Source organism: Lactuca virosa, chromosome 2 (assembly GCF_052849685.1).
Source record: "Lactuca virosa cultivar CGN04683 chromosome 2, Lactuca_virosa_CGN04683_v6, whole genome shotgun sequence".
Lineage (NCBI taxonomy): Eukaryota > Viridiplantae > Streptophyta > Magnoliopsida > Asterales > Asteraceae > Lactuca > Lactuca virosa.
The window spans coordinates 258514733-258540493 of record NC_136427.1 but is presented as its reverse complement, the minus strand read 5'-3'; the positions used below and the strand labels follow the sequence as shown (position 1 = coordinate 258540493).

The following is a 25761-nucleotide window of genomic DNA, read 5'->3' as shown; positions in this document are numbered from 1 at the left end:
GAATTGTATAGTAAAGTAGTCTCCAAGCTTCGTCAGTAACTTTCGCATACGAGCTCCGTTTTTGTCTGTCTTTTTACCGTTGAGTTCCTATTAATGAGATCTTCAACTCTCATTTAGACCTCGTTGATTAATTCTCATTCTATCTCGGATTTACAAAACTGTATCGAATTCGCCGCGCTCGAAAAGTAGAGACTAAGCTTCGTCCATAACTTTCGCATACGAGCTCCGTTTTTGTCTGTCTTTTTACCGTTGAGTTCCTATTAATGAGATCTTCAACTCTCATTTAGACCTCGTTGGCTTGTTTTCATTCTATCTCGGATTTACAAAACTGTATCGAATTCGTCGCGCTCGAAAAGTAGAGACTAAGCTTCGTCCATAACTTTCGCATACGAGCTCCGTTTTTGTCTGTCTTTTTACCATTGAGTTCCTATTAATGAGATCTTCAACTCTCATTTAGGTCGCGTAAGCCAAAAACCGCTCGAACTAAAATTCGAGTTTCGGGCTGTACACTACTAAGCCGAAACTTCGAAAAATCATAACTTCCTCATACGAAGTCAGATTTGGGCGTTCTTTTTATGGACGCTCTCGACTTAACGCTTTCTACGACTTTTGTTTAGATCACTAAGGCTAAAAGTCGCTTCATCATAAATTCACTATTTACGCTTCCCGGTGCCGTGTCGGTTTTGCCGTAAAACTTCGACGGGCCATAACTTCTTCGTTATAACTCGGATTTCAGAGTTCTTTATATGTACGGAAACCTTGAGAAATATTCTAATACTTGGTTAAGATTATTTATTATAAATAATCTTTTGCCGAAAATTCGTTTTCGACACTCATGGCCTCTAAATTGACTAGCCCGGATCTACGGGTGTTACAATTATCTCCCCCTTAGGATGATTACGTCCCGGAATCATCAACGAAACAGGGTTGTATAATGACTCCATACGTTATCTCTTCATCCTAGGTATTAATCGTAACTTCTATGTTCCTTCAAATGTGTATCTAACTCTTGGTCTTCTTGACTGCAAGCGGTGCTCGAACTTGCACCTGCTCGTTAGACTCCAAACTATGACATTCGAGTCACAATCTCGATCCTTGATGGAGACTCTTTCTTCTTCTTAGAAAGCTTAAGATAAGCTCCTCTGTTACTACAACGTACCGATGTGTCATATTCTAATGACCTCTCATCGTGTGCTTAAACTCAAATCTCTTAGAGTTAAATTCCAGAACAGACTATACATTCCTTCATGTTCTAATGTGACATAATCACATCTTAAAACTTAGTATCTCTAGCTACAAGCCTTTTTAGCGACAATCGCGATACTTCTATTGATCGCTTTGATTTTAATCTTTTGGTTTAAGTCGGACGCTACATCAAACTTGGTTCTCTGAACCACGTAACCTACTTATCGTAGTCGAACTCAATTTGATATGACCACTAGGGTCGGAATAACAATCATCTTCGATGGTAACGACATACTCGAATAAAACGAAATCAATTACTAGCTTCTTGGTAACCTTGTGACTTTCCCTGATCCAAGTGTGAGTCATGTGCTTCCGGTAGTATATGCATCTACTACCATTCACACCTACTCATACTCGTCCCAAGTATTGTCTCGCAGTCCCCAAGTCCTAAAATCACAAAACAATTTAACACATACGAGTGTGTCCAAATAATCATAAAAAAAATTCCCTAGATTCTACTAGGACTTCTTCCATGCACATCATCAATCATCAATTCTGCTTCAACTCGGTTGGTATTGGAAATTCAAGACCATGGGATAACTTTATGGATTATACCAAGAATTCTTTCTTTCTGCCAATCGAAAGTGTACTTCTCCCATACTAGACGTATTATTTATTAGACGCATTCTAAAGGCAAGATACCTCTCTTACGATATCTTCTGATAGGTATCATTCACTATCGTAAGCCTTATTATTTCCTCTATTTTATCAGTCTATCAAGGTTCGCATCACTTCCTGAACTTCTGCCATTGTGATAGGTTCGGGTGCAGGCGCAACGACCGATGCATGACCCGTCACATTCTTCGGCTCAGGTTGTCATCTTCCTCGGATATTTCCTAGTCTATTTTCACCATGACGTTTTGTACACCAAAGTAGACATTCGGTGTACCGAGGCGAGAATTTAAGATAGGAAAGTTTTATTTACGATAGACATATAAATCTCCCTATTACTCCGAAAAGTTACATGTCAGTTCTAATATCGTAATTAAACGTTTAGAAATCTGAACACATAAAATTTCCAGATCCGGTCGGCAATAGACCATAGATCCGAACAAATAATAGCATATAAGACATCTCTATAGCTATAACATAAAACATTTAGCACATAAAACATTTTAGGCATCTTTCCTAAAATAAACTAGTGCTCGTGTCTAAAATATAGCAGACACTCATCTCACAATCATCGCTTAGCACTCTAAGTTTAAGTCTAGAAATTTCCTACAAATTCCTAGTTCGCTTAAACTAATGCTCTGATACCAACTGTGACATCCCCATTTTCACGGCCAGAAAAGACCGATTTTTGTTTATGCTTTATAAAATCAGAGTACCTCTTTTAATAAAAATGTTGCGGAATTTGTTCCCAGTAAAACATGATAAATACGTTATCAAAACATTTCAGAAGAAAAGTATTTTTATTCATTTTAAAACATTTGGGATGTCATCGTCAATACAGAAACATAAGCATAAACAGAACTTACATTCATTTACACTAGTGATCTACATCTCTTTTAAATCTCTCAGTTTAAAGTAGCTTCATATCGACACCTGTGATACAAATAAGCTTGAGTGGGTCAGGTTGGGAAACCTGGTGAGTACATAGGGTTTTCAACCCACAATAATATAATTATTATGTTTAAACAATCAAACAATCAACCCAATTACCCATCCCCATTTTCTTCATTTAATATTCCCTAAAGAATTATCTTAAGGGTCATCTCCTATGTCGTATTTACCTCTCATCTCTTTACATCACATTTCCTTATATGTTCGTTCCTAAGGCATGAATACGTAGTTACAACATCGCCTGAACTCGTAACTCATAGTAAGGGTTAGAGTATCATCACATGAATACGCAGTCACAACATCGCCTGAACTCGTAATTCATCACCTACAGGTTATAAGTCTGCTGGTCTTTCCACGGGGTTGTCTAGAATAGTCCGTGGTCGCCATCTATACTCTGGTAGATGACTACATCTCCACATTGACGAACAAGGTTGTAGTATCTTTCATCCTACATCACCGATTCATCATCACCTATCCATCACCTAATTATCATCACCTTCCTATCATCACCTATCTCTCATCATTTTATTTCATCACACACCAACTATTTCATCTACCCATGTTTTATCCCAACATATTTGTAGATATAAAATAAATATATATTTAAATCATTTAAAACATGTATAAAATCATTCATCCATCATAGACAACAAGTATTCAGATAATATGCACACATAGCATGTAATTTATATAAAATACTTCATATCTATGTGTAAGATGAAAGGGACCATGCACTCACTTGATTAGGTGGTGACTCAGTACTTGAACAGCACTTCGTTATCTCAAAACAATTTTTCCTTGACCAAAACCTAGTATTAATACCACTAGAGTTTAGTTTTAACGTTAATCGCGACTAATTAATAGTCTAGCTATTATTACTATTATATAAGCGTTAAATAACACTCAATATAACTCATAATAATAGCCCAAATAATTATTTTAAGGTCCTAATAATGTTACTATAATTAAATAAAAGCTATATTAAATATAGTATAGGCGTAGCTCACTTACAGCGGGTTTTTATTAAAAACCGGACTTCGCTGGAGCAGCGTTTCCGAGCCGAAAGTTTTTCTTCTCGGAGCCGTCGGGCGCTCCGGGGCTTTCTTCTCGTGATAGGGAGGTTCCCTAGACTTGGGAGGGGTTTAGGGAGGTTAGAGAGAAGTTAGAGAGAGAAAGAAAGGTTTGAAGGTGTGAGGAAATTATGAAGAGTTCATCTCTTATTTATAGGAATTGTATAGTAAAGTAGTCTCCAAGCTTCGTCCGTAACTTTCGCATACGAGCTCCGTTTTTGTCTGTCTTTTTACCGTTGAGTTCCTATTAATGAGATCTTCAACTCTCATTTAGAACTCGTTGGCTAATTCTCATTCTATCTCGGATTTACAAAACTATATCGAATTCGCCGCGCTCGAAAAGTAGAGACTAAGCTTCGTCCATAACTTTCGCATACGAGCTCCGTTTTTGTCTGTCTTTTTACCGTTAAGTTCCTATTAATGAGATCTTCAACTCTCATTTAGACCTCGTTGGCTAGTTCTCATTCTATCTCGGATTTACAAAACTGTATCGAATTCGCCGCGTTCGAAAAGTAGAGACTAAGCTTCGTCCATAACTTTCGCATACAAGCTCCGTTTTTGTCTGTCTTTTTACCGTTGAGTTCCTATTAATGAGATCTTCAACTCTCATTTAGGTCGCGTAAGCCAAAAACCGCTCGAACTAAAATTCGAGTTTCGGGATGTACACTGCTAAGCCGAAACTTCGAAAAATCATAACTTCCTCATACAAAGTCAGATTTGGGCGTTCTTTTTATGGACGCTCTCGGTTTAACGTTTTCTACGACTTTTGTTTAGATCACTAAGGCTAAAAGTCGCTTCATCATAAATTCACTATTTACGCTTCCCGGTGCCGTGCCGGTTTTGCCGTAAAACTTCGACGGGCCATAACTTCTTCGTTATAACTCGGATTTTGGAGTTCTTTATATGTACGGAAACCTTGAGAAATATTCTACAACTTGGTTAAGATTATTTATTATAAATAATCTTTTGCCGAAAATTCGTTTTCGACACTCATGGCCTCTAAATTGACTAGCCCTTATCTACGGGTGTTACAGATCTCAGGTGGGATTTTCGTTGCTTTCCATTGCCGAGACTTTTGCATCCTCCTTTGAAGGACCATCTCTGCGTAAGGTGTGAATACGGTGCTCAACATTCCTGAAAAATCAAAGGATAATAAATTACCGGCATTTAACTGATTTATAAAAAGTTCCTATATTTCCTCCCATGACACAGCGTTCTGCAAATGTCTGTTGGATGTACTGCACAATCGCATCAATTAGCGTTATTATCGGTACATTGCGTTGACTAACCGATAACACCATTATGAATTCTGGAATATTAATGTTTAGTACATTCCAACGTATATTAGGGAAATAGGCCCGTGCCTATTTCATATGTCCGATGTTGTGAAGAACTTCCTGTGCACCATGACTTAACTTAGAAAATGTTTGTTTAAAGTCTTGTGTGGTATATGCTTTGCATACACGGAAGAACAAGTAGTCTAAATTTCTGCTTTGACCAATTCTTAATCGGCAATAATTCAAAACACTGTTACACGAATAACCATGGTAAGCATCAGGGAATACTTGACCAATGCAAGAAGTAATGGTATCGCCCATGTTGGTTATGAGCGCAACTTCCGTACCCGCTCCGATAGCATCCTTCAACCTCATAAGGAACCAAGTGCAGGAGTTAACACTATTTGCCACCCCGACACCAAATGCTATTGGCGTAGTATTGTTGTTTCCATCAATAGCAACTGCTACGAACATTGTATTAAGATACTCTCCTCTGATACCGACACTGCTTATGAAGATGACCGGAAGCATGCATCCTATAAATGCGTTGATCTATTTCAAATTTTATATAACATAATTATTAGTTTTTAGACTAATCTAAAATGGTTTAGCAAAATAATAAACAAATCGATACTACATTACCACACATCGAATAGCAACAAAACATAGTTCGAACCGATCCATAACTTCGGTTTTGATGTATGTGTAACTGTGGGGATTTGCACGCTGAATGTTGTGGAGGTAAACAAGCAAGTTGGTAAAGCTGTCTTCATAGTCATTGTATGAGAAACTCATGTTTAACGTTAGGGCGGTGAACAGGAACCTTTGTAAAATATATCAATAACGATGATTTAAATTATTTCAAAACCTTTTTATAGAATCGAAGCAGTATTCGAAAACTAAAGTAGTAGTCAAATGGTGGTAGACAGTAGTCAATACCTATAACACAGTAGTCAAGCTACAATCCTGTGTCAGAAATTAACAGTTAGATTAGACAACACATAAACCAGTAGTCAACTGCAAGTGGACAGTAGTCAATACGTACAACACAGTAGTCAACCTACAATCATGTGTCCGAAATTCACTGTTCGATAAGACAACACGTAAAATAGTAGTCAAATGCTAAAAGGTAATAGTCCAAACCTATAAGACAGTAGTCAAGCTACAATCATGTGTCCGAATATGTAGCTTAATGGCACTATATAAATGAAGATATTTACCTGGCCACACTAATAAAAATTCCATCTCATTAACCAATGAAAATGGCAAATTGCAGTTGTGGGGCTCAAGGTATTATAAGGACATCAAGGACTTCAAACAACCCTGGACGGCTATTTTACGCTTTTCCTAAAGAGGTATTTGCGTTATCACTTAATTATATATATATATATATATATATATATATATATATATATATATATATATATATATATATTGTTATTTATGATTTAATATTTAGAGAATACACATAATGTTATTGATATTTATTTATCAGCCACCACAGTCTGCGTTTATTTGTTGGCTGGATGAAGCGAAAGACAATAATTCGTTGATAGTTGGTAACTTAGCTCGATCAAAGAAGAAGCTTCAAAGCAAAGTACTACACTTGAAGATAGCGTTACTTTGTAGTTGAATTTTCTTTTTTGGTGTTGTTGTGTATAAGTTGTAGTCTAAATCTCGATTATGCAGGCTGTATGTACCACTAAGTAGTAGAAGTACGTAAGATGTAGTAATGTATGTTCTTAATTGTAATGGTTTGTGTTTCCATGTATGAGAATTTGTTGTCTTAATTTTCTATATTGCTTGTGTACTATACATGTTGTAATATATATTTATTCTTAATTCATTCGACTATACAACACATGTTGTTTACAAATAAAAAATTCAAAAATAGCAGACATAACCATTTCGTTGAGTAATTAATAAAACAAAGTTGACATTAACATAATTAGATTACTAAACATAAGTAAACCAGGAACTATTACAGATTTTGCAGCTCCTAACCAACCACTAATAAAAAAACATAGTTGCAGATATACTACCTTAAAATTAAAAATGAAAGACATACTTGGACATATACTACCTTTATATTACTACAACAAGCAAGAACATTATTAAAATACTACTCATCTTCTTACCACATCGGAAACTCATACGGATACTCTTTTTTCATAGCAATGACTTCCTTTTTTTCTCCAAATAGTACTCACGAAGTGCTAATTCACTCTTAAGCTTTCGCAAATTTTCTTCACTGGAACGGATCGAACTCTCGGTAGATTGGATTTCTTGCCTGGTACTTATAATCCAATTCTTTTTACGATCAATGTCATCACAATAGATGTCTAGAAGGTCTCTTTGGAGACGATAATCTTTAAAAGCCTTATCCACTTCAGCTTCTCTTTGTAACAACAATTTTTTCACTTCCTCATCCATCTTCTCTCCTACTATAGGAGGATCAACGTTGGGAGGGGGATTGGTTGACACGTTATGGGAACTTGTCCCCAAAGGAGGCTTATTGTTGGACGTTGATGGCCAATTAAATTTTGCCAAGATCCTTTTCATCTCCTCTGATTTTTCTGTCATTTTCACACTTAAATTTTTTTTGTTATTGTTTCTTTCATTTCTGAATTGATAACAAATCCACATTAAATATAACACAAGATAACAGTCAACGGCTAGAAGATAGTAGTCATAACCTATAAAAAGTAGTCAATCAAATCAACTAATAGTCAAATGGTATTAGACAGTAGTCAAAACCTATAAAAAAGTAGTCAAATAACAATCATGTGTCGAATATTCACTGTTCGATAAGACTAAACATAACATAGTAGTCAATGGCTAGTAGACAGTAGTCAAATCCTATAAGACAGTAGTCAAAGTACAATAATGTTTTGGTAGGATGTGACAACACATATTATAGTAGTCATAAGTTATTTTACAGTAGTCAACACCTATAAAAAAGTGGTTAAATTGTCAATTATATATAAAGACTTATATGTATTCTATAAACCTCAATCACATAAACTGATGACCACCTCTCAAGAAAAATGGTGGTTGATGCCACAAGAGAAGCGATCACAACTATTAATAAAAGAAGAAGAGATCAAGAACGAGATTAAAGGCATTGAAGAAGATAGGAAACGATTGGATAAGTTACAAGCCGATATCTGGTCTAAAATGAGGTCGATCCAAGACAAAGAATGCGACATTAAAATTGCACGGGTTTGGGTACAAGATGCAATAGACTACGCCAACAAAGAAGAGGTTAAGATGGAAAAGATTCTCAAAAACATACAAAAAAAATACGATTGGGTGATTCAAGAAAAAGAAAAATTTCCAAATGATTTTCAAAATGTTTGAATTTGATAATTCTTGATTAATCAACTAGTAAGTTTATGCATTATTTATGAGTTTATGTATGTAATATGTATTGTATTATATTTGCTTGTTTATTATGATTAATCTATATAATATGTAATTTTCTCTCGATATGATACTTTCTTTATCTTTCATAATAACGGGACATTTTGATAACATAAACCAAAATACAACTTTATCTTTCGACATGAAACATTACACATAATTTGTTACTAAAAAATTACTAATCAAACTAACTACAAAATCGCCTTTGCAACTGATCCATAGTATACCATGCCCATCCTATTGCGAAAGTTAGTAGCCGCAAAAACAGGTGTCGTCGATATACCAATCGCCCGTCCAGAAACAAGCTGCTCCATGAACATGAACATAAACACACCGCACTCTCCAAACATCCCTTCCTGTTGGGGCACGTCCGTAACATCCGTAACAGTAATGGATGCTTTCTGAACAGGCAAACCCATGTGATTCCAATAATCAATGTCAACAAGAATGCGGTCTACAAGATCTTCAAACCGCACAAAATCAATCATGGTGACGGCGCGAAAAGATCGCAAGCTGTCGTACAAATTCAACGACAGCGTGTCCATCCATAACTCCCCAAGTACCCAATGATGTGGGTTTATACAAATTGGAAAATAAACTTGTTTTACCACACAACCGTTGGAATTAGTTACAACGTTTAATTAGTGTAATATCAAAATTTAAGTGATTAATCAATAATATTTGTTTACTTACACGGTCAACTTCTAACCAAGATTTACATCCATCTAACGGGTCAAACGGATGTCCCAATGCACTTCCTACCCACTCGAACGTCTCAAATGCAGCAAAAAATGAAGATGGCATGATTGTCCATCGATCATCGTTCGGTCTCCGCTCATTCAAAAGCCTTCCCCATAAGTCAACATGCTGCATTTAAATCTAATTTAAACATACGACCCTTATCAATTATTTAAATTTTAAATATAAACAAATGTCTTCATACCGCTTCATCTAAATATCCCAAGTCAATTGAATAAAAAAGGAGATCCCAAAACCTTGCTTCGATTCTTTCATTGTACAACCGATGTTTCAAATAAACAGCCGGTTTGTTTCCCATGTATAATGAAGGGGCGGCACATCCAGGAATGACATACGGCTCCAATAAAAGTGTCGGGGGATCGCTAAAAGAAACGGGGGGTGGTGGTTCATTGCGTATTACCCCACCCAGACGATATCGGGGAGCATTTTGAACCTACAGTATACACGTAGTCAATAAGTATCCATATAGTTAAAAAAATTTATAGTAAATATAATTTTAAAGAAACTTACAGAAACATATGGAGAGCTAAGATATTGAGAAGATTTCAATACCCTAACCGGACGACCTGGTTTTGCAACAGGAGGCACGGGTATATGATTTTCCGCATCCACGATGTTGCTGGCAACAATCTTCTTTTTCTTCTTCTACAAAATACATATTAATTTATTTAATATACTCTGAAAAAATATAAAAATTAATATACAAAAAAAAAATTATAACCTCCTTCGCGGGTTTTTTTTTTGTTTTCTACGACCAACATCATCATCCTCGTTTACTCGATTTGAATTCGGTGGACTACCGAATTGTTCGTTCACCGGGCTTGGCATCCGATAACTACCTCCCACATCTTCATTCCCCTACATTTAAACGAAAAATAATTTAACAAATAATTATTTTACCTCGAAACCTTCGTTAAGAATTAATAGTAAATTTATAAAATGAAATATTTTACCCCAAACGCTGCGTCAAAAAATTCATTATTGTCATCCCGTTTTTCAAATCCCTCTTTACATTTTATTCCTCGGATTTCTTCCTCCAAGCTTTGAAGTCTTGCCATTATTTCTCGGGCTGTTCTCCTATTAATTCTCACCGTATGAGTTTCTCCGGTGGACTGGGTAGATCGGCTGTTTCCACAGGATGGATCAGATGAAGATGCTCCCTACATAAAATTTTTTATATATCAATAATAGTTGAAAATTTTTAATATACTAGATACTACTTTTAGTATTTTACTTACATCTTTTCTAAAGTTGTAGCGTACAGAAGAAGGGACTTCTGGCGATTCAGGATTCAGACTAGAAATATATGTCAAGTAATGTGGAGTAGATGACTCGACATCTGAGGCAATCATCTTTCTTTTCGGTTGATGTGCCTCGTCCTGGTCAACATCGAAAAGATCGCAAACTTTCTCCCATGTTAACCTCCTAAGGTGAAACCACCGCAACATACGAGGATATAAATTGTTTCGTCGTATCGCAGCATTCCCCCGAGCTAGTGGGAACATCTCTCATATCCATATCTTGTAATAAATATACATTAATATATAAGAGTTAGCAATAACTAACAGGGATTATGAAAAAATAAAAACCAAAAAATTTAAAATTATATTTTTACCTTCAACGAAATAACAAAACCGGATAGTGTATACACACAAGGTTTTGTGGGATGTTTGGACATATGATCCTCAAATTTCTTAAACATACCCGACAATCTAGGGTATGTTTTACTCCATAGGTAACTCCCCCACGAGAACCTATATTATATGCAAAACTATTAGTTAAACATATAAAAAATAGTATTTTTTTATAATATTAAATTGATAAATACATGTTCCATTCATCCAGGTTCACCACCACCCACAGAAATTCCTTCGTGACTTTGTCTTTGGGTTCTTTTCCCAAAAAACCTTGATTGAGGATATATAGCAAAATCGCACGGACAGCATCGTCAGCCGATATCTCATTGAACCGTCGGTTCAAGATAAGTAGCTCTAAATCTTCTACAAGTAACGTAGTGTCCGTGCGATACGGGAAGACTCTGGACCGAAATGTATTATCACCGTATCCGTGATTATACATGGTTGAAAATTCGATCCTTGAAGTAGGAAAACAGCCCATGTAAAGTCCCGAGACAATACAAAACTCTTCTGGCCCAAATGATAAAGAACGTCTAAAAAACATGAAATGTAGACGCTCAGCTGCATCACTTTCAGGGGTAGGACGCATCATGTGAAGTAGTAGGCCATGAATAAGTAGTCCGTCTCCGGACTGAGCCGGTAGATCCAAGAGGTAACCAAAGCTAGTCCTTGAAAATATCTCTCGAACCGGCCCGTTCAACTGACTCAAAACTTCATGCAACTTGTGACATGAAGCTTTCACAGATATATTGCATGTCATCTTTTTGTTAGGAAGCTACAAAATAAATAAAAAAATAAAGTTAAATAAGGTTTTATAAAAAAAAAACAGTGTTGGAGTATCACACAATAAAACAGTTAAACATTTCATATAATCTATTTACTTTCTATAAAATACCAAAGTAAATTATTTTACACAAAATTTTGTCTTTTCTATACTACTTGTATACAAAAAATAGTATTGTACTTTAAAAATGGTGTGACAATAACATATTTTATAACAAACCTGAAACTACCAAAACACAATGTTATTTTATCAATACAGTATAATACAAAGTATCTACACATTATACACATAAAAACTTCTTCAAATAGATACTACATTGCTATTGTATGCTATAATTGAGACATAGAAAATAACATCATTTTTAACAACATGCAAAACATTGAATCATAAGATACATACAAGGGGATACAATCGTTACAAATACGTTTAAACAAATTTTTTTTTAATAAAATTGAAAATAAAAATATATATATATATAAAACCATACATTTTAGGAAACCTACACTTTTTTTTTCCAAAAAAAATCATAAGATACATACAAGGGGATACAAATGTTTATTGGCTATTAAAATTTTTTTAATAAAAAAAAAACGGTTTTTTTGTGAAACCTACGGTGTACAAGTGTTTACTGCACAAACTATGCAGTAAATACTTGTACACCGTAGGTTTCTAATAAACCTACGGTTTCCCTTTTTTTTTATAAAAAAAATTATACCACAACAAAATACATCCAATTCCTATTCTATTGATACCATTCTTTTTTTAAAACGAAAAAAAAAGAACGTTCGTACGGTTTCATATGAAACCTACGGTGTACAAGTCAAAACTGTACAAACAGTGCATTGGGCACTTGTACACCGTAGGTTTCATATGAAACCTACGGTTTTATATTTTTTTTTTTCAATTTTTTTCAAAAAAAAATTTATCCCCATAAACAAAACCTACTCCTAATCACAAACACGGTAAAATTTTTAAGAAAAGTAGACAAACCTGATTGTTCTTCGGGTGCTCCATTGAGAGAAAAACGTAGTCTAACAATAAAAAAACAATAGAAAAATGACCTAATCTGAAATTTTTTTCATTATATAGTTTGGGTTAATGGGCCACGAAAAAGTAGACGGCCCCTTGAAACAGTAGCCCATTAGGGGAAAAGAGTAGTCAACGGGCGTTGACCGTAGTCATCCCCTGTTGACCGTAGTCAACCGAATGTTGACTACTCTTTTGTAGGCTATTTTTGGCTAAGTGAGTTTTTTTGGCTATTTTTTGATAAGTAATTAGGAAAAAATGTTAGTTTTGTAATTTCCCTAATAATCAATGCTAAAAGTTCCAAGATTTTGAGGGGTTGGTCAGTTGGTGTATCGGCGGAGGAGATTAAATAATAATCTTTCTCGATTAATTGATAACTTTACAATCAGGCTGAAGGGTGTGGGCGCGGTCTGGGATCGCGGTTTGTGCCACGTCAACCTCGAACACCGCCCCCAGGTCGCGGTCTGGTGCGGTCTTGGCCGCACTGCGGCTAGAAACTACCGCGTGCTGTGATTGGTCCTTGGGTTTTGACTGCTTTTTTGACCGTTGAATCGGTCTTTGTGGTTAATTTTTTTTTTTTTTTAACTTTAATATATATATATATATATATATATATATATATATATATATATATATATATATATATATATTACCATTTTACACAACATTTTTACACAACTTTAACTATATCTCTACTCTTTTTCTCTATTTTTTTTTTTGAAAAATGTCATTTTACGAACGACCCAACAAAGAAAAAACACCAGTCATAATGAAATATTATTTTTTTAAAATTATGTTTTTTTAAATTTTTAAGTTTTTTTTAAGTTAAGTAATGTATGGTATTTGTATTTTTAATTAATGAAATATTATCTTTTTAAAATTATGTTTTTTTATTAAAAAAATAAGTTTTATTAAATTAAAATAGTTAACAAAAAAAACAAAAAAAAATAAATAAATAAAAGTGTGGCACCACCCCCTTGGTGTGGCAAGAAACCACACTTGTGTGGTAAAAAATGACATGACGCTTATGTGACAGGGGAGGGAGTGCGGTTTCGATGGCACCACTCCCTCCAGCCTCATAAATGTAAACTAAAGAAATTTTCGATTTAGTCAGCCTAAAATTTGATGTATATGTTTTTTTTATTAACGGTTTACCTTTCATCTATGTTGGATATAGTCGGCTAGGTAATTTTTAATTAAATGTTGATCTAAAACAAGATTATTATATTGTTAAATCTTAATATATTAGTAATATTATTTTTAAGGTTGGTAAATAAGTCTTTAAAAGGGGTGTGCAGTCAATGTTCTCATAATTTCATTTATACCTTTCCTGATTTGGATGCTTCGTTCTCCAAATAATCAATTTTACATGAACACTTCTATTTTTTTGGTAAATATATTTCGATACTAATGTCTAATGAATCATGTTTTTAGTAAAATAATTTAATATTGTTAATGACTTAATTTCATATAATTATTTTTTCATTGTTAATATGTTTGGGTAAAGAAAATTTAGACGATCCTATTACAAATTCTTAAGTTGGTCGTTATATATTATGTTTTTGTTGTTATTAATCCCACGTCTTGAAAGAAAAGAATGTGATTCGATTAGATTATTATGTACGAAAAGGAAAATCCACCAAAAATAATTGTTTTGAACAATAAATAAGACCATGCAACAGATGTGTCGGGAATTAAAATACGATGAAAAATTTAAACATAGTGAAATGATTAATAAGCTGTATGTTACATGCATATTGAATCGGACCACTATAATTTATTATATTTTCTTTGACCATTTAATACATATACCTTAACATACTATCGTTGTAATGTTGTTAGCGGGAAGATGTCCAACCATTTTGGCAGAGTTTGTTGCATCCGCTCCTCTCACGCCTCTACTTAAACCTGACAACGGGATTCGTCCGATTGCAGTAGGCACTATATGGAGACGTCTGGTTTCCAAGGTTGCCATGAAAGGTGTGGGTAAAGAAATGACCAAGTACCTTAATGATTTTCAGTTCGGGGTTGGTGTATCCGGTGGTGCCGAGATTGTGTTACACAGTGCCAATAGGGTGTTGAGTGAACACCATGTTGATGGGTCTCTTGTAATGCTGACTGTGGATTTCTCGAATGCCTTTAACCTGGTAGATCGATCAGCATTGCTCCACGAGGTTAAGAAGATGTGCCCTTCCATTTCTTTGTGGGTGAATTTCTTGTACGGGCAAGCAGCGAGACTTTATATCGGAGACCAACATATATGGTCTGCCAGTGGGGTGCAGCAAGGTGACCCCTTGGGCCCTCTTCTTTTTTCCTCGTTTTGCACCCGCTTGTGCACAAGATTAGAGACAATTGTAAGCTCCTTCTCCATGCTTGGTATCTAGATGATGGGACTGTCATTGGGGATTCAGAGGAGGTGGCTAGAGTGTTGAACATTATTCGGTTGCATGGTCCAGGTTTGGGTCTTGAGTTAAACATCAAGAAAACGGAGATTTTTTTGGCCCTCCTGCGATAGTAGGAAGCTACGTGCCGATTTATTCCCAACGGATATAGGGAGACCTTCTTTGGGGGTGAAGCTCCTTGGGGGGGCTGTTAGCAAAGACGCAGGGTTTGTTAGCGGGTTGGCCATGAAGAGAGCGGTCAATGCTGTTGATTTGATGGGCCTTCTTCCACAACTATGTGACCCGCAAAGTGAGCTCCTTTTGCTTCGATCATGTATGGGCATTGCAAAACTTTTCTTTGGTTTAAGGACATGCCAGCCAGTACACATAGAAGAGGCAGCTTTGTTCCTTGACAAAGGATTGCACAGGTCTATCGAGGATATGGTGGTATGTGGAGGCCCCTTCTTTGGAGACATTCAGTGGCGTCTGGCTTCCTTACCTATTCGTTTTGGTGGTTTGGGTTTGTACTCGGCATACGAGGTTTCCTCCTACGCATTTGTAGCCTCGAGGGCCCAATCTTGGGCATTACAAGACCACATCTTACGTGACAGTGGTGTATGTGGTATGGACTCGGATTACCTATGTGTTATGACTCGTCTTCGCGATACGCTTCCGGGATTTGACTGTAGCGGTTTCACTAATAAGGACACCGCCCCCCCTAAATCCCAAAAAGTTTTGGCGTGTGCCCTTTTTAGCAAAATCATCCAAGATATGAAAGTCGACTACGACATGACTGTCAGACGGAAAGCAGTCTTTGAGTGTCTGCGGGCACCTCATGCTCATGATTTTCTGCTAGCTATCCCTATTGATGGTCTTGGCCAGCATATGTCTCATGTGGAGTACCGAACTATCCTTCGTTACCGCCTCATGATTCCCATATTCCCAATTGACGAGATATGTCTGGTTTGCCGCAAGGCATGTTTGGATACCTTTGGGGAACACGCGGTTCATTGTAGAGAGCTCTCTGGTTTCAAGTACAGACATGATGTGGTTCGGGATGTTCTCTTTGATGCTTGTCGGCGTGCTGGTATTTCTGTGAAGAAAGAAGCGTCGGTGAACTTTTTGACAGACCCGCAGGATGGAAGGTCCACACTTAGACCTGCTGACATTTTGGTCTTTGGATGGATAGGAGGGAAGCATGCGTGTGTGGATCTTACTGGGGTCTCTCCTCTCGTTGGTTTGGGGAGCGGGGGTTTCACAGCTGGGCATGCCGCTTTGAAAGCCGCTGCGTGCAAAGTGGTAAAGCACGAGAATGCATGTATAGAAAATCAACATGTGTTTGTACCTTTTGCATTCGATACATTTGGTTTTCTCGCACCAGAGGCGGTGTAGCTCCTCAATAGAGTCCAACGGGTCATGCATTCTAATGTCATATCTCCTAGATCCACAAATGTAGTTTTCAAAAGAATTGGTTTTGTCATCCAAAAAGGGCTAGCGGCGCAGCTTGTTGCCCGTTTGCCTTCAATCGATATGTATTGAACCTTTTATTTAAAAAAAAAAATAAAAAAATAAAGTGGAAATAAATCTTTGAAACTGATATCAAAAAGTTGATATCATATATGACATGGATGAACGGAATAATCTATTGGTATGAAAGAATACTTTGTATGCCATAAAAAGCAATAAAAGTAAACCCTATAAATTTAGAAAAAAAAATATAATACGGCATTTAATTTCTTTAATATGACTCGTTCTATTCCACTATGGTGGGAAAATGGAGGAACCTATAACTACAAGTCTCACAAACGTACACATAAAAACTTGAGTAAAAAGCCTTCATTTTGACACCTACGAAAAGATTTGGACCAAAAGTATTACACCTGACAAACCCATACTTCAATTTCACTTCAATTTCACTCTTCCTTGCATGTCGATCGATAGTTGACAAGGACCAAATCGAATCATACACATGAAACAAGAGATAAAATGACAAAAATAATCAATCATATACCATTTTTTAAATATTTATAATAAAATAACCATATATTTTTGTTAAAACTGATTTTCCAAAAAGAGTTTAGGTCATTTCTAATCATTAAGTTTTCGAGATAACAAAAATAGATCAATCATATACAATTTCCTACTAAATTCATTATCCGTTTTTTGGTTTTCGGTCTGCTATGGTCCAGGTGGACCGATGTTAATCCCTAATTTATTCTAAAATAATTGATATAACAAGTTTACTTATAGAGAATATTAAAACAAAAGTATTTTTTAAATAAATGATAACAAAAGAATAGAACGATTAAAATGAAATTTTTAAATAAAGTGAATGACTAATGGTAACTTTAATAAAATATAATGACTAAGGCTAAAGGATGTTGTAGTTTTTTTGTCAATGGTAAAAGGATGTCATATAGACGTTGCATAAGCTTTTACAATTTTTGTCACACTTTGTCTATGAATTGGTGTGGTGGTTTTTTGACCAATGATATATATAATGGTATTTGTGTTAAAAAAAATTGCAATGATCAATCAGGAAATAAGAAAAGGTTTACCATCGAGATTTGTCATCGGTGGATTCACCTATGAGATTTACCACCGGCAAGAAAAAAAGGTTCGAGTGTGGTGTTCACCACCGGTAAAAGTGTCACATAGGCTTATATCATCGGTAAAAGCCTCCCACGTCGTTGTAACGTTCTGATGATGAAGTATTTTCAATTTTAACCCTAAGTATGAAGAGTTATTGCATTTTAGCCTTTGTGTATGAGAAACCTTGCAAAATGGCCCATAGTTGCATTTTTATAATTTTGAGGCGGACTCACGTACGTTGGGCGTACCTAGCGTACACAGGGCGTACGTGTCTGGTTCACAAACCCTAATTTTTAGGGTTTGCACCCTATATAAACATCATTAACTCTCAAGTGCTCACTCCCTCACCAGCCTCCAACCCTCATTTCATCCATTGCAACCCTAATCCTTTGTGTATGTTCCTTTGAGCTCAAAAGTGTCTTTTTGTGGTACCTTTGAAGCAAGGTGAAGAAAGAAGCCTCAACTTGGAAGACCAAGACCTCATAGATCCACGAACACCACACCTCCAAGCTTCATTTTGAGGTATAAATTTTTGAACTTGATGATCCTATCATTAGATATTGCTTATGTTCAAAGTTTATGCTTTTTAGCCCTATGTTCTTGGTCCTTTGGGGTATGAGCTACCCTAGACCCAATGAGTTGTCCTTTTGGACGTTTTAGGATAGTTGGAGTGATAAAAATATGATCTTGGCTCTTAGTTCTTCCCCATGCATGAGTTTGGTGTTCATAATGGCTTAAGATGTTAGGGTTTTTAGTGTTAAGATCTTAATGGCCCTGCAAAACCATAAAGTTGGAAACTTTATGGTCAAGGACAACATTTTGGACTTGGATCTGGTTTGGGATGAAAAGTCTTAAGGTATTAAGCCCTTTTGATAAGGGGTTGCTGACCAGGTATGTATGTTGGGCATACCGAAGGATATGTTGTGTGTATCTGGTCTTCACTCCTACTCCTCAGTCAAACAAAGTACGCCTCACGTACATCTGTGTAAGCCCCACGTATGATGTTGGGTCGACTCGGCTGGGTTGACTCAGTTGGTTTGTTACGTTTGACCAATCTTGACCATAAGGTATTTTGGGTAATGTGGTATTAATTTAAGTTGGGTAATATTTTGGATAATAGGTGTCGAGTAGAGCCGGTTTTCGGATCAGAGATTTTTCAGCTTGAGTTCAGACTGAGATATGAGTTTTCCTCACTGTACTTGTGGGTCGAAGGCACCAATGACTGCCCACTAGAGTATGTATCCTTGTTATAGGATAATACTATGCTAGTATATGGCTTATTAGTATATCTGTATGATTATCTGTATTTGTTGGTTCTGTCTTTATGCTTATCGGTTACATATGTCGACATATTGTGGTTGGGTTGAGGCGGTCCTGCTTTGTGCTGAAGGCCAAGACACCCGGGACGGTCCAGATAGGCTGTAGGCCTTACGAGGCGGTCCAGTCATGCCGAAAGCCCGAGGAGCGGTCTAGATAGACTGTAGGCCCTACGAGGCGGTCCAGTCATGCCGAAGGCTCGTAGAGCGGTCCAGATAGGCTATAGACCCTGCGAGGCGGTCCAGACAAGCTGAAGGCTCATATTTGCATGCTTTGTTTGTTATGTAGTGTGTTGATACTTTGGGGGAACTCACTAAGCTTTGGCTTACAGTTTTAGTTTATTGTTTCAAGTACTTCTGAGGATCGTGGGAAAGCGGAGGTCTGATCGTGCACATCTTTCTAATTCATGATATGGATTTTTGGGACACTCTGATATGACTCTACTTTTGAAACAATGACTCTTTTTGTAAAAAATGATGGTTAATAATTGATTTTAAAATTATAAAATTTTATGATTTTTTGAGTGTTACAGAGCCTGAAGTAAAACACCTAGAGAAGTTTGATAACAAATTATAACAGTTGATTACGTCGTTTCATGTTGATGTCTGCAACAACATCACTTACACCGGCTATAATCGGTTAGAGTGACTGATATTTAAAAAAAAAAAAAAAAAAGACAAATCTTCATAAATAGTCACTATGTTTTTCCAAAATATCAAGTTTAGTCCCTATCTTTTTTGTTTTCAAAGATGGTCCTCATGGCATAATTTTTTTCATAGATAGTCCTTATGGCTAATACCGTTTATTTTTGGTCCGTTAAGTTAGAACACGTGCAATGCATGTAAGAGACAAATCGTTTTTTACAAACCAAATGACCATTCATGAAGTTTTAAATAAATAAAGAAAAAATCCTCATAGATAGTCTATGTGGTTTTCCAAAATATCAAGTTTAGTTTCTAATTTTTTTGGACTCATGAAATATTCGTGTGGTTTCAATTTTTATCGTGGTTCGTCTTTCACATTTATAAAAAGACTCTTATACTTTTTTTTACTTACTTTTACATTTTCCTTTATAAAAACTATATGAAAAAAATAGAAAAAAAAAATCACACCTACTCACCCACACTTTGTCCCATTAGTAACACAAACTAAGACCAACTTTTCAATCCTCTCTCTCTCTCTCTCTCTCTCTCTCTCTCTCTCTCTCTCTCTCTCTCTCTCTCTCTCCATGAACAACCACCGTCGGAGATCATATCCAAGGTGAATAACTAATGGCAACTTTAATAAAAATATAATGGCTAAAGTAAAACACCTAGAGAAATTCGATAACTAATTATAACATTTGATCACGTCGTTCCATGTTGATGTCTTCATCAACGTCACTTACACCGGCTATAAGGCTTCTCGAAGTGGTGTCGAGACTGTCGAACGTCACATTAGCAAAATGGGGGAAGAAAGCTCGGAATAAGAAGAGAGGGAGAAGAGGGGGTGGTCTATCGAGTGAGGGAGAAGGAAGGAGAAAGAGGGAAGGAAGAAGAAAGAAACTCGACACATTTCTATCGAGTTGTCGAACCTAGCTCGGCATGTCGAGGGTTCGGCCCAGTGTTCGCTGAGGCTATTGTCGAACCCGCTCCGTCCAGCCTAACCGATTAGAGTAACTAATATAAAAAATAAAATAAAGACAAAGCTTCATAAATGGTCACTATGTTTTTCCAACTTTCTGTCTTCAAAAATGGTCATCGCGGCATAATTTTTTTCATTGGTAGTCCTTATGGCTAACACCGTTCATTTTGATCCATTATGTTAGAACACGTGCAATGCATGTGAGAGAAAAATCGTTTTTTACAAACCAAGGGACCATTCATGAAGTTTTAAAGAAATAAAGAAAAAATATTCATAGATAATTCATGTAATTTCCCAAAATATCAAGTTTAGTCTCTAATTTTTTTTGGTCTCATGGAATATTCGTTTGGTTTCAATTTTTATCATGGTTGGTCTTTCACCTATATAAAAAGACTTTTATACTCTTTTTTGCTTTCTTTTACAGTTTCCTTTATTAAAACTATTTGAAAAAAAATAGAAAAAAAAAAATCACACCTACCCACCAACCCTTTGTCCCATTAGTAACAAAAACTGAGACCAACTTTTCCATCCTCGTCTCTCTCTCACCATGAACAACCACCGTCGGAGATCGTATCCACCAGGTCGAACCAATTCCGTCGCTCATAATGTCCAACCCAAAGGCTGTAAGAGGTTTTTGGCGAGAAATGAGAGAGACAACGTCTCGGAACCCTATTAAGCATCAGGAGTTCATAACACAATGTTGTCGTAACCTAGGATCTACAAAGTGTCACTGTCGACTCTAGGGTTTTTCTGTAAAGTGTCGTCGTCGAGAACTGAAGTGGAAGAGGAAAAAAGACGTTTGAATGGCAAGTGCTACAGCGGCAGAGGTATTGTTACACCATAGTTCTAGTGGTGGCAAGCGTTGACCGATACTTGGTATGGTTAGAGGTTGTATTTTATTTTATCTTTTTGCTTTTTTTAATTGTTGTAATAAAAAAATGGAAACGAAAATAAAAAGGAAAAATAAGTCATTTCGTATGAGTTGGAGACTAATCACGATAGAAAAATAGAAATTGAAAACACATGAATCTTCCATTAGACTAAAAAAATTCGGAACTTGATATTCTGAGAAATCACATAGACCATTTATGAAGATTTTTTGTTTATTTATTTAAAACTTCATTAATGGTCATTTGGTTTGTAAAACATAATTTTGCCCTCACATGTCTGGCACGTGTTCTAACTTAACGGACCGAAACAGACAGTGTTAGCCATAAGGACTCTCTATAAAAAGTTTTTAAATCACAGAGACAATCATTGAAGACAAAAAAAAAGTTAGAAACTAAACTTAATATTCTAAAAAAACACAGGGACCATTTATGAAGATTTGTCAAAAATAAATAAACAAATTTAATGATTAATGATAGCTTAAATAAAATATAATGACTAAACTAAAACACTTGAAAAAATTGACAAACCCTTACAAAAATAATCACTATAAAAATCTGCTTATCAAATAACAAAAAAAATGCAAAGATAATGATTTCAGGGGAAAAAAAAAAGACTGATAATGAATTGGCTGGCTACTTTGAGATGGATGTTGAAAAAATAGTTATTTGGTAATAGGAATCCACCACCCATTTTGAGCATTTTAGTGATTAGCCCTGAAAAAAGCTCAAGCATAAGTGCATAACCAGAACACAGCAACTATTACCACTTTCCAGTGTTCTAATCAGCAATAAAACTACAAATACAACAGTCACGATTTTGCTTGTCTCACCTGCCTAATGCCTTCTTTTACATTTTAGCAAATACAATACTCGGATTCATAAAAAATTCAAGGTCAAAAATAAAAAAAGGATACCCATATGTGAATAAAAAATGAGTAGTTTTGACTTTTGAGAACAATAAAACTCATTGTCCTGCAATTGTTACATCTTCTCTCCTTAAAATCACATTAAATTTCCTTTTTAAAGTATCCCAAGACATTCTTGTGAGAATATCTTTATACTCAACCATCTCAACACCAATATAAATATAATCACCATTCACCACCCCAACTCTGCTTAAATCAGCCTCATCTGTATCTTCCAAATCAATCATACACACAAACCCCAGGTTCATTCTCCCTGTAACATGTTGGTAATTTTAATAAATAAAACTAAATGAACATGATTCAGACCCAAAAGTAAGATGCTATAATAAACAAATCAATGGAAGTACATTGCTATTTCTTGTTGATAAGGGATTCCTCTCGTGACAATCTGCACACTGGAGTTGGCAGAAGACTTGACACATCTGTGTCACTTAAGCCACTACTGCAGAAAACCACAGTGTGTGGGTCAACAGAAATATGCTTTTGAATAGATTTGATGCTCTCAAGGTAAGCTCCTTCAGTAGAAGATCCCAATCCATCAATAATCTGTTGTATAATTGCAAAAATTAAAATTAAACCATTGATTAGTTTAATGTTATAAAAAATAAACAGGATGAATAATGAATAGCAATATAGCATACCAGAGAACCAACTCCAGAAATATCTATGGCTTCCCTGGAAACAAGCTCCACAAGTCTATCCGGTGTGCAAACAAGAAACTCCGGCTCACAAGTTTTTAATCTGTAACATGAACAGAGTTTCAGAAATAAATTCAATCAGAAAAATTAACAGTTTCAAGTTTTATAAAGTTAATGTAATTTACCCGTGAATTTGATGATCTATGGAAGCACCAGGATGTAGACTGACTGTATGTATTCCAAATGCCTTTAATGGCTTGCATACAGAACGTACCTGTATTGCTTTCTGTTGTGAAGGTACAAGGAATAAAAGGTAAGGGGTGGTGAAAGATACGCCTTCTTTTTCCTTATTTGTAATGGTGTCAACAGCAGTTGATGCTATCCAAGCAACCTGTTCCACTGTACAACTTCCATTTGTCTCCAATACATGTTTGCCACTTGAATAACATCTCCAAAAATCAAAGCCCCATGAGTCAAAGAACAGAGGCTTTCCTGGTTCGAATGCTTCATTGTGATGCATCATATCTTGTATTGTTTTCAAACATGAGATTAAGAATTTTGAAGGGCAGCCTTCATCTTTTGAAATACGGGTGCTACTAAGTTTCTTGGTGCTTTTTTTATCTGACTCTTTCTCCACCCTTGCCCTTTTCTGTTCCTGGTTTTTTCCATTTGATTGATCATCTTCTTTAGCCTTTCTCTTATTTCCTTTTTCTGACAAATTATCAACTCCCTTTGATGGCTCCACTTTCTTGGTCTTCTTTGTCTTGTCCTTTTTCTTAGAATCGAGATTTGTAGGTTTGTCTAAGAAAGGATCCTCAGGAGTAGGGAGGCTAAAACACATTCCCTGCATCATTGCAACAAAAAGGAGGTAAAAGTGAGAAAAAGATCTTCCAGTTAGATCATACTGTTTTAATGTTCAGGTAACCAACATGTCATATAGATCACAAATCAGAGCTCATGAAAACATAGACTGAATTACATTTGCATTAAAACGGAGGTTTTAGATGAAGTACACGGCTGCTAGTCATACGTGCTTACATATCACGCTATAGAGCTACGACTACAAGCTAAAAGTTAACTCTTTCAGGTAATTCGGTTTGTTCTTTAAATAGAAGCATACCGCACAAATTAGTGTCATATACTGTTTTTCAGCAGGAAATTGATTTGAACTACATAGATGTTCATGTGCTTATGTAGGTCTAACATACTCCAACAAACAGAGATGAGCAATATAATCTTATAGATTTCCTGACATGGTTTAATTAAATACTCAAAATTATCCACAAAAATTTGATCAACCGTTAGAAATCTTATACAAAAACAACTAATTATACCTGACACATTCTGCGTTTGCCGGACTGACGACGCTTTTTTTGTGCGATGATGGCGGCGATGCGATTAGAAACCTTCGATGACTCGCTCCGCAATTTCTTCCTGATCGATTTGTTCTTCTTCTTTATCTTATAATCTTCTCCTGTTGGCATTGTTCGGAGCTAAAAACAAAAATCAATGGAGAAACTGGTTCGGAAAAACGAAGAGCTCGGAAGGGAAGGCGGTTGTGAGCAGTTCTGTAATGGTGCAGTGTACTTGGTGGTAGTGGGTAGGTTTGTCATAAGACACGAATCCTATGGGCTGTTTTGATTATTCGTAGGCTTAGAGGGTTGGAATGTATAGTTGGGCCCTTTTATGGGCTTTAATATATCGGTTGACTTGCAAAGTTAATTGAAATGTTTACTTATTCTAGTTATATTAGTCATTAGATTGCATGAAAGTAAATATAAGAAAACGAACAAGTTTAATCTGAGTGCCTACAAAAGGTCTACGGACTACGAATTGACATCTATTGACAAACATATTTCGAAAAAATGTGATTTATTATTTGGAGTTGGGAACATTATGCCAAGAAATAAGGTGTAGTGTTATTTTTTTAATTAAAGCTATGTTTGACGTACTAACTAAAAAGTTAGTTGATAGCCGAATAGTTAGTTGTTTTATGAAAAACTACTTGATAGCTGTAAAACTAGCTGATAGTTGAAAAGCTAGCTAATAAAAGTTGACATTTGATAAAACTAACTCATAAGTTAGTTAAAAGATATAAAATAACATAAAATGACATTTCAAATAATGTCTTCTATGAATAATTAAGGGATATATTTGAAAATTTAAAAAATAAAAATAAAAAAGCTAGTCTAAGTAGTTTTTCAAAAAGCTAGCTTAGAAGCTATCTTTTGGTTTACCAAACATGATAATTTAAAAAAGCTCGAAAAATAAATTATCTTATCAGCTAGTTATGGCGCGCGAAAAACAGTCTAAATAGTTTTATCCTATCGGTGAACGGATTACCCAAGCTCTCTATGTTTATAGTCTTATACAATTAGGTTATGTTTAATAAACTAGTTGGAAAACTTTTTTTAGTGGAAAGGTTGGTGTTCTTTATAACACCTTTTGCATGAGTCTATTTAAAATAGTCTTTACTAAAAAAATAAAATAAAATAAAATAAAATAAAACCATCATTTTATTTTGGTAAAATGGTCCCAGAGTTTAATTTAAATATTTTTGAGGGTTGAAATGCCCAAAACATAAATTTTCAAACATTTAGGTCCTGTTTG

At 35.7% G+C, this 25761-nt stretch overlaps 1 protein-coding gene across 1 annotated transcript; it reads right to left on the bottom strand.

The window, feature by feature from the left end:
• Positions 1–22466: 22466 nt before the first annotated feature.
• LOC145160886 (P-loop containing nucleoside triphosphate hydrolases superfamily protein) lies at positions 22467–24755 on the bottom strand. The gene is made up of 5 exons (XM_079080264.1): positions 24486–24755; positions 23337–23995; positions 23155–23254; positions 22861–23059; positions 22467–22766 (listed from the first exon to the last, which is right to left on the bottom strand). The coding sequence occupies exons 1-4, from the start codon at positions 24633–24635 to the stop codon at positions 22865–22867; spliced, it is 1104 nt and encodes a 367-aa protein (XP_078936390.1). The 5' UTR covers positions 24636–24755; the 3' UTR covers positions 22467–22766; positions 22861–22864.
• Between the last annotated feature and the right edge of the window lie 1006 nt (positions 24756–25761).

What these genes read in the sequence shown, in the direction of transcription:
- LOC145160886 (XM_079080264.1), bottom strand. Translation starts at nt 24,635, where the DNA reads ATGCCAACAGGAGAAGATTATAAGATAAAGAAGAAGAACAAATCGATC. An exon ending in GCAAACGCAGAATGTGTCAG is followed by an intron (nt 23,996 to 24,485) that starts GTATAATTAGTT and finishes GCAATGATGCAG; the next exon opens with GGAATGTGTTTTAGCCTCCC. An exon ending in ATAGATCATCAAATTCACGG is followed by an intron (nt 23,255 to 23,336) that starts GTAAATTACATT and finishes TTCATGTTACAG; the next exon opens with ATTAAAAACTTGTGAGCCGG.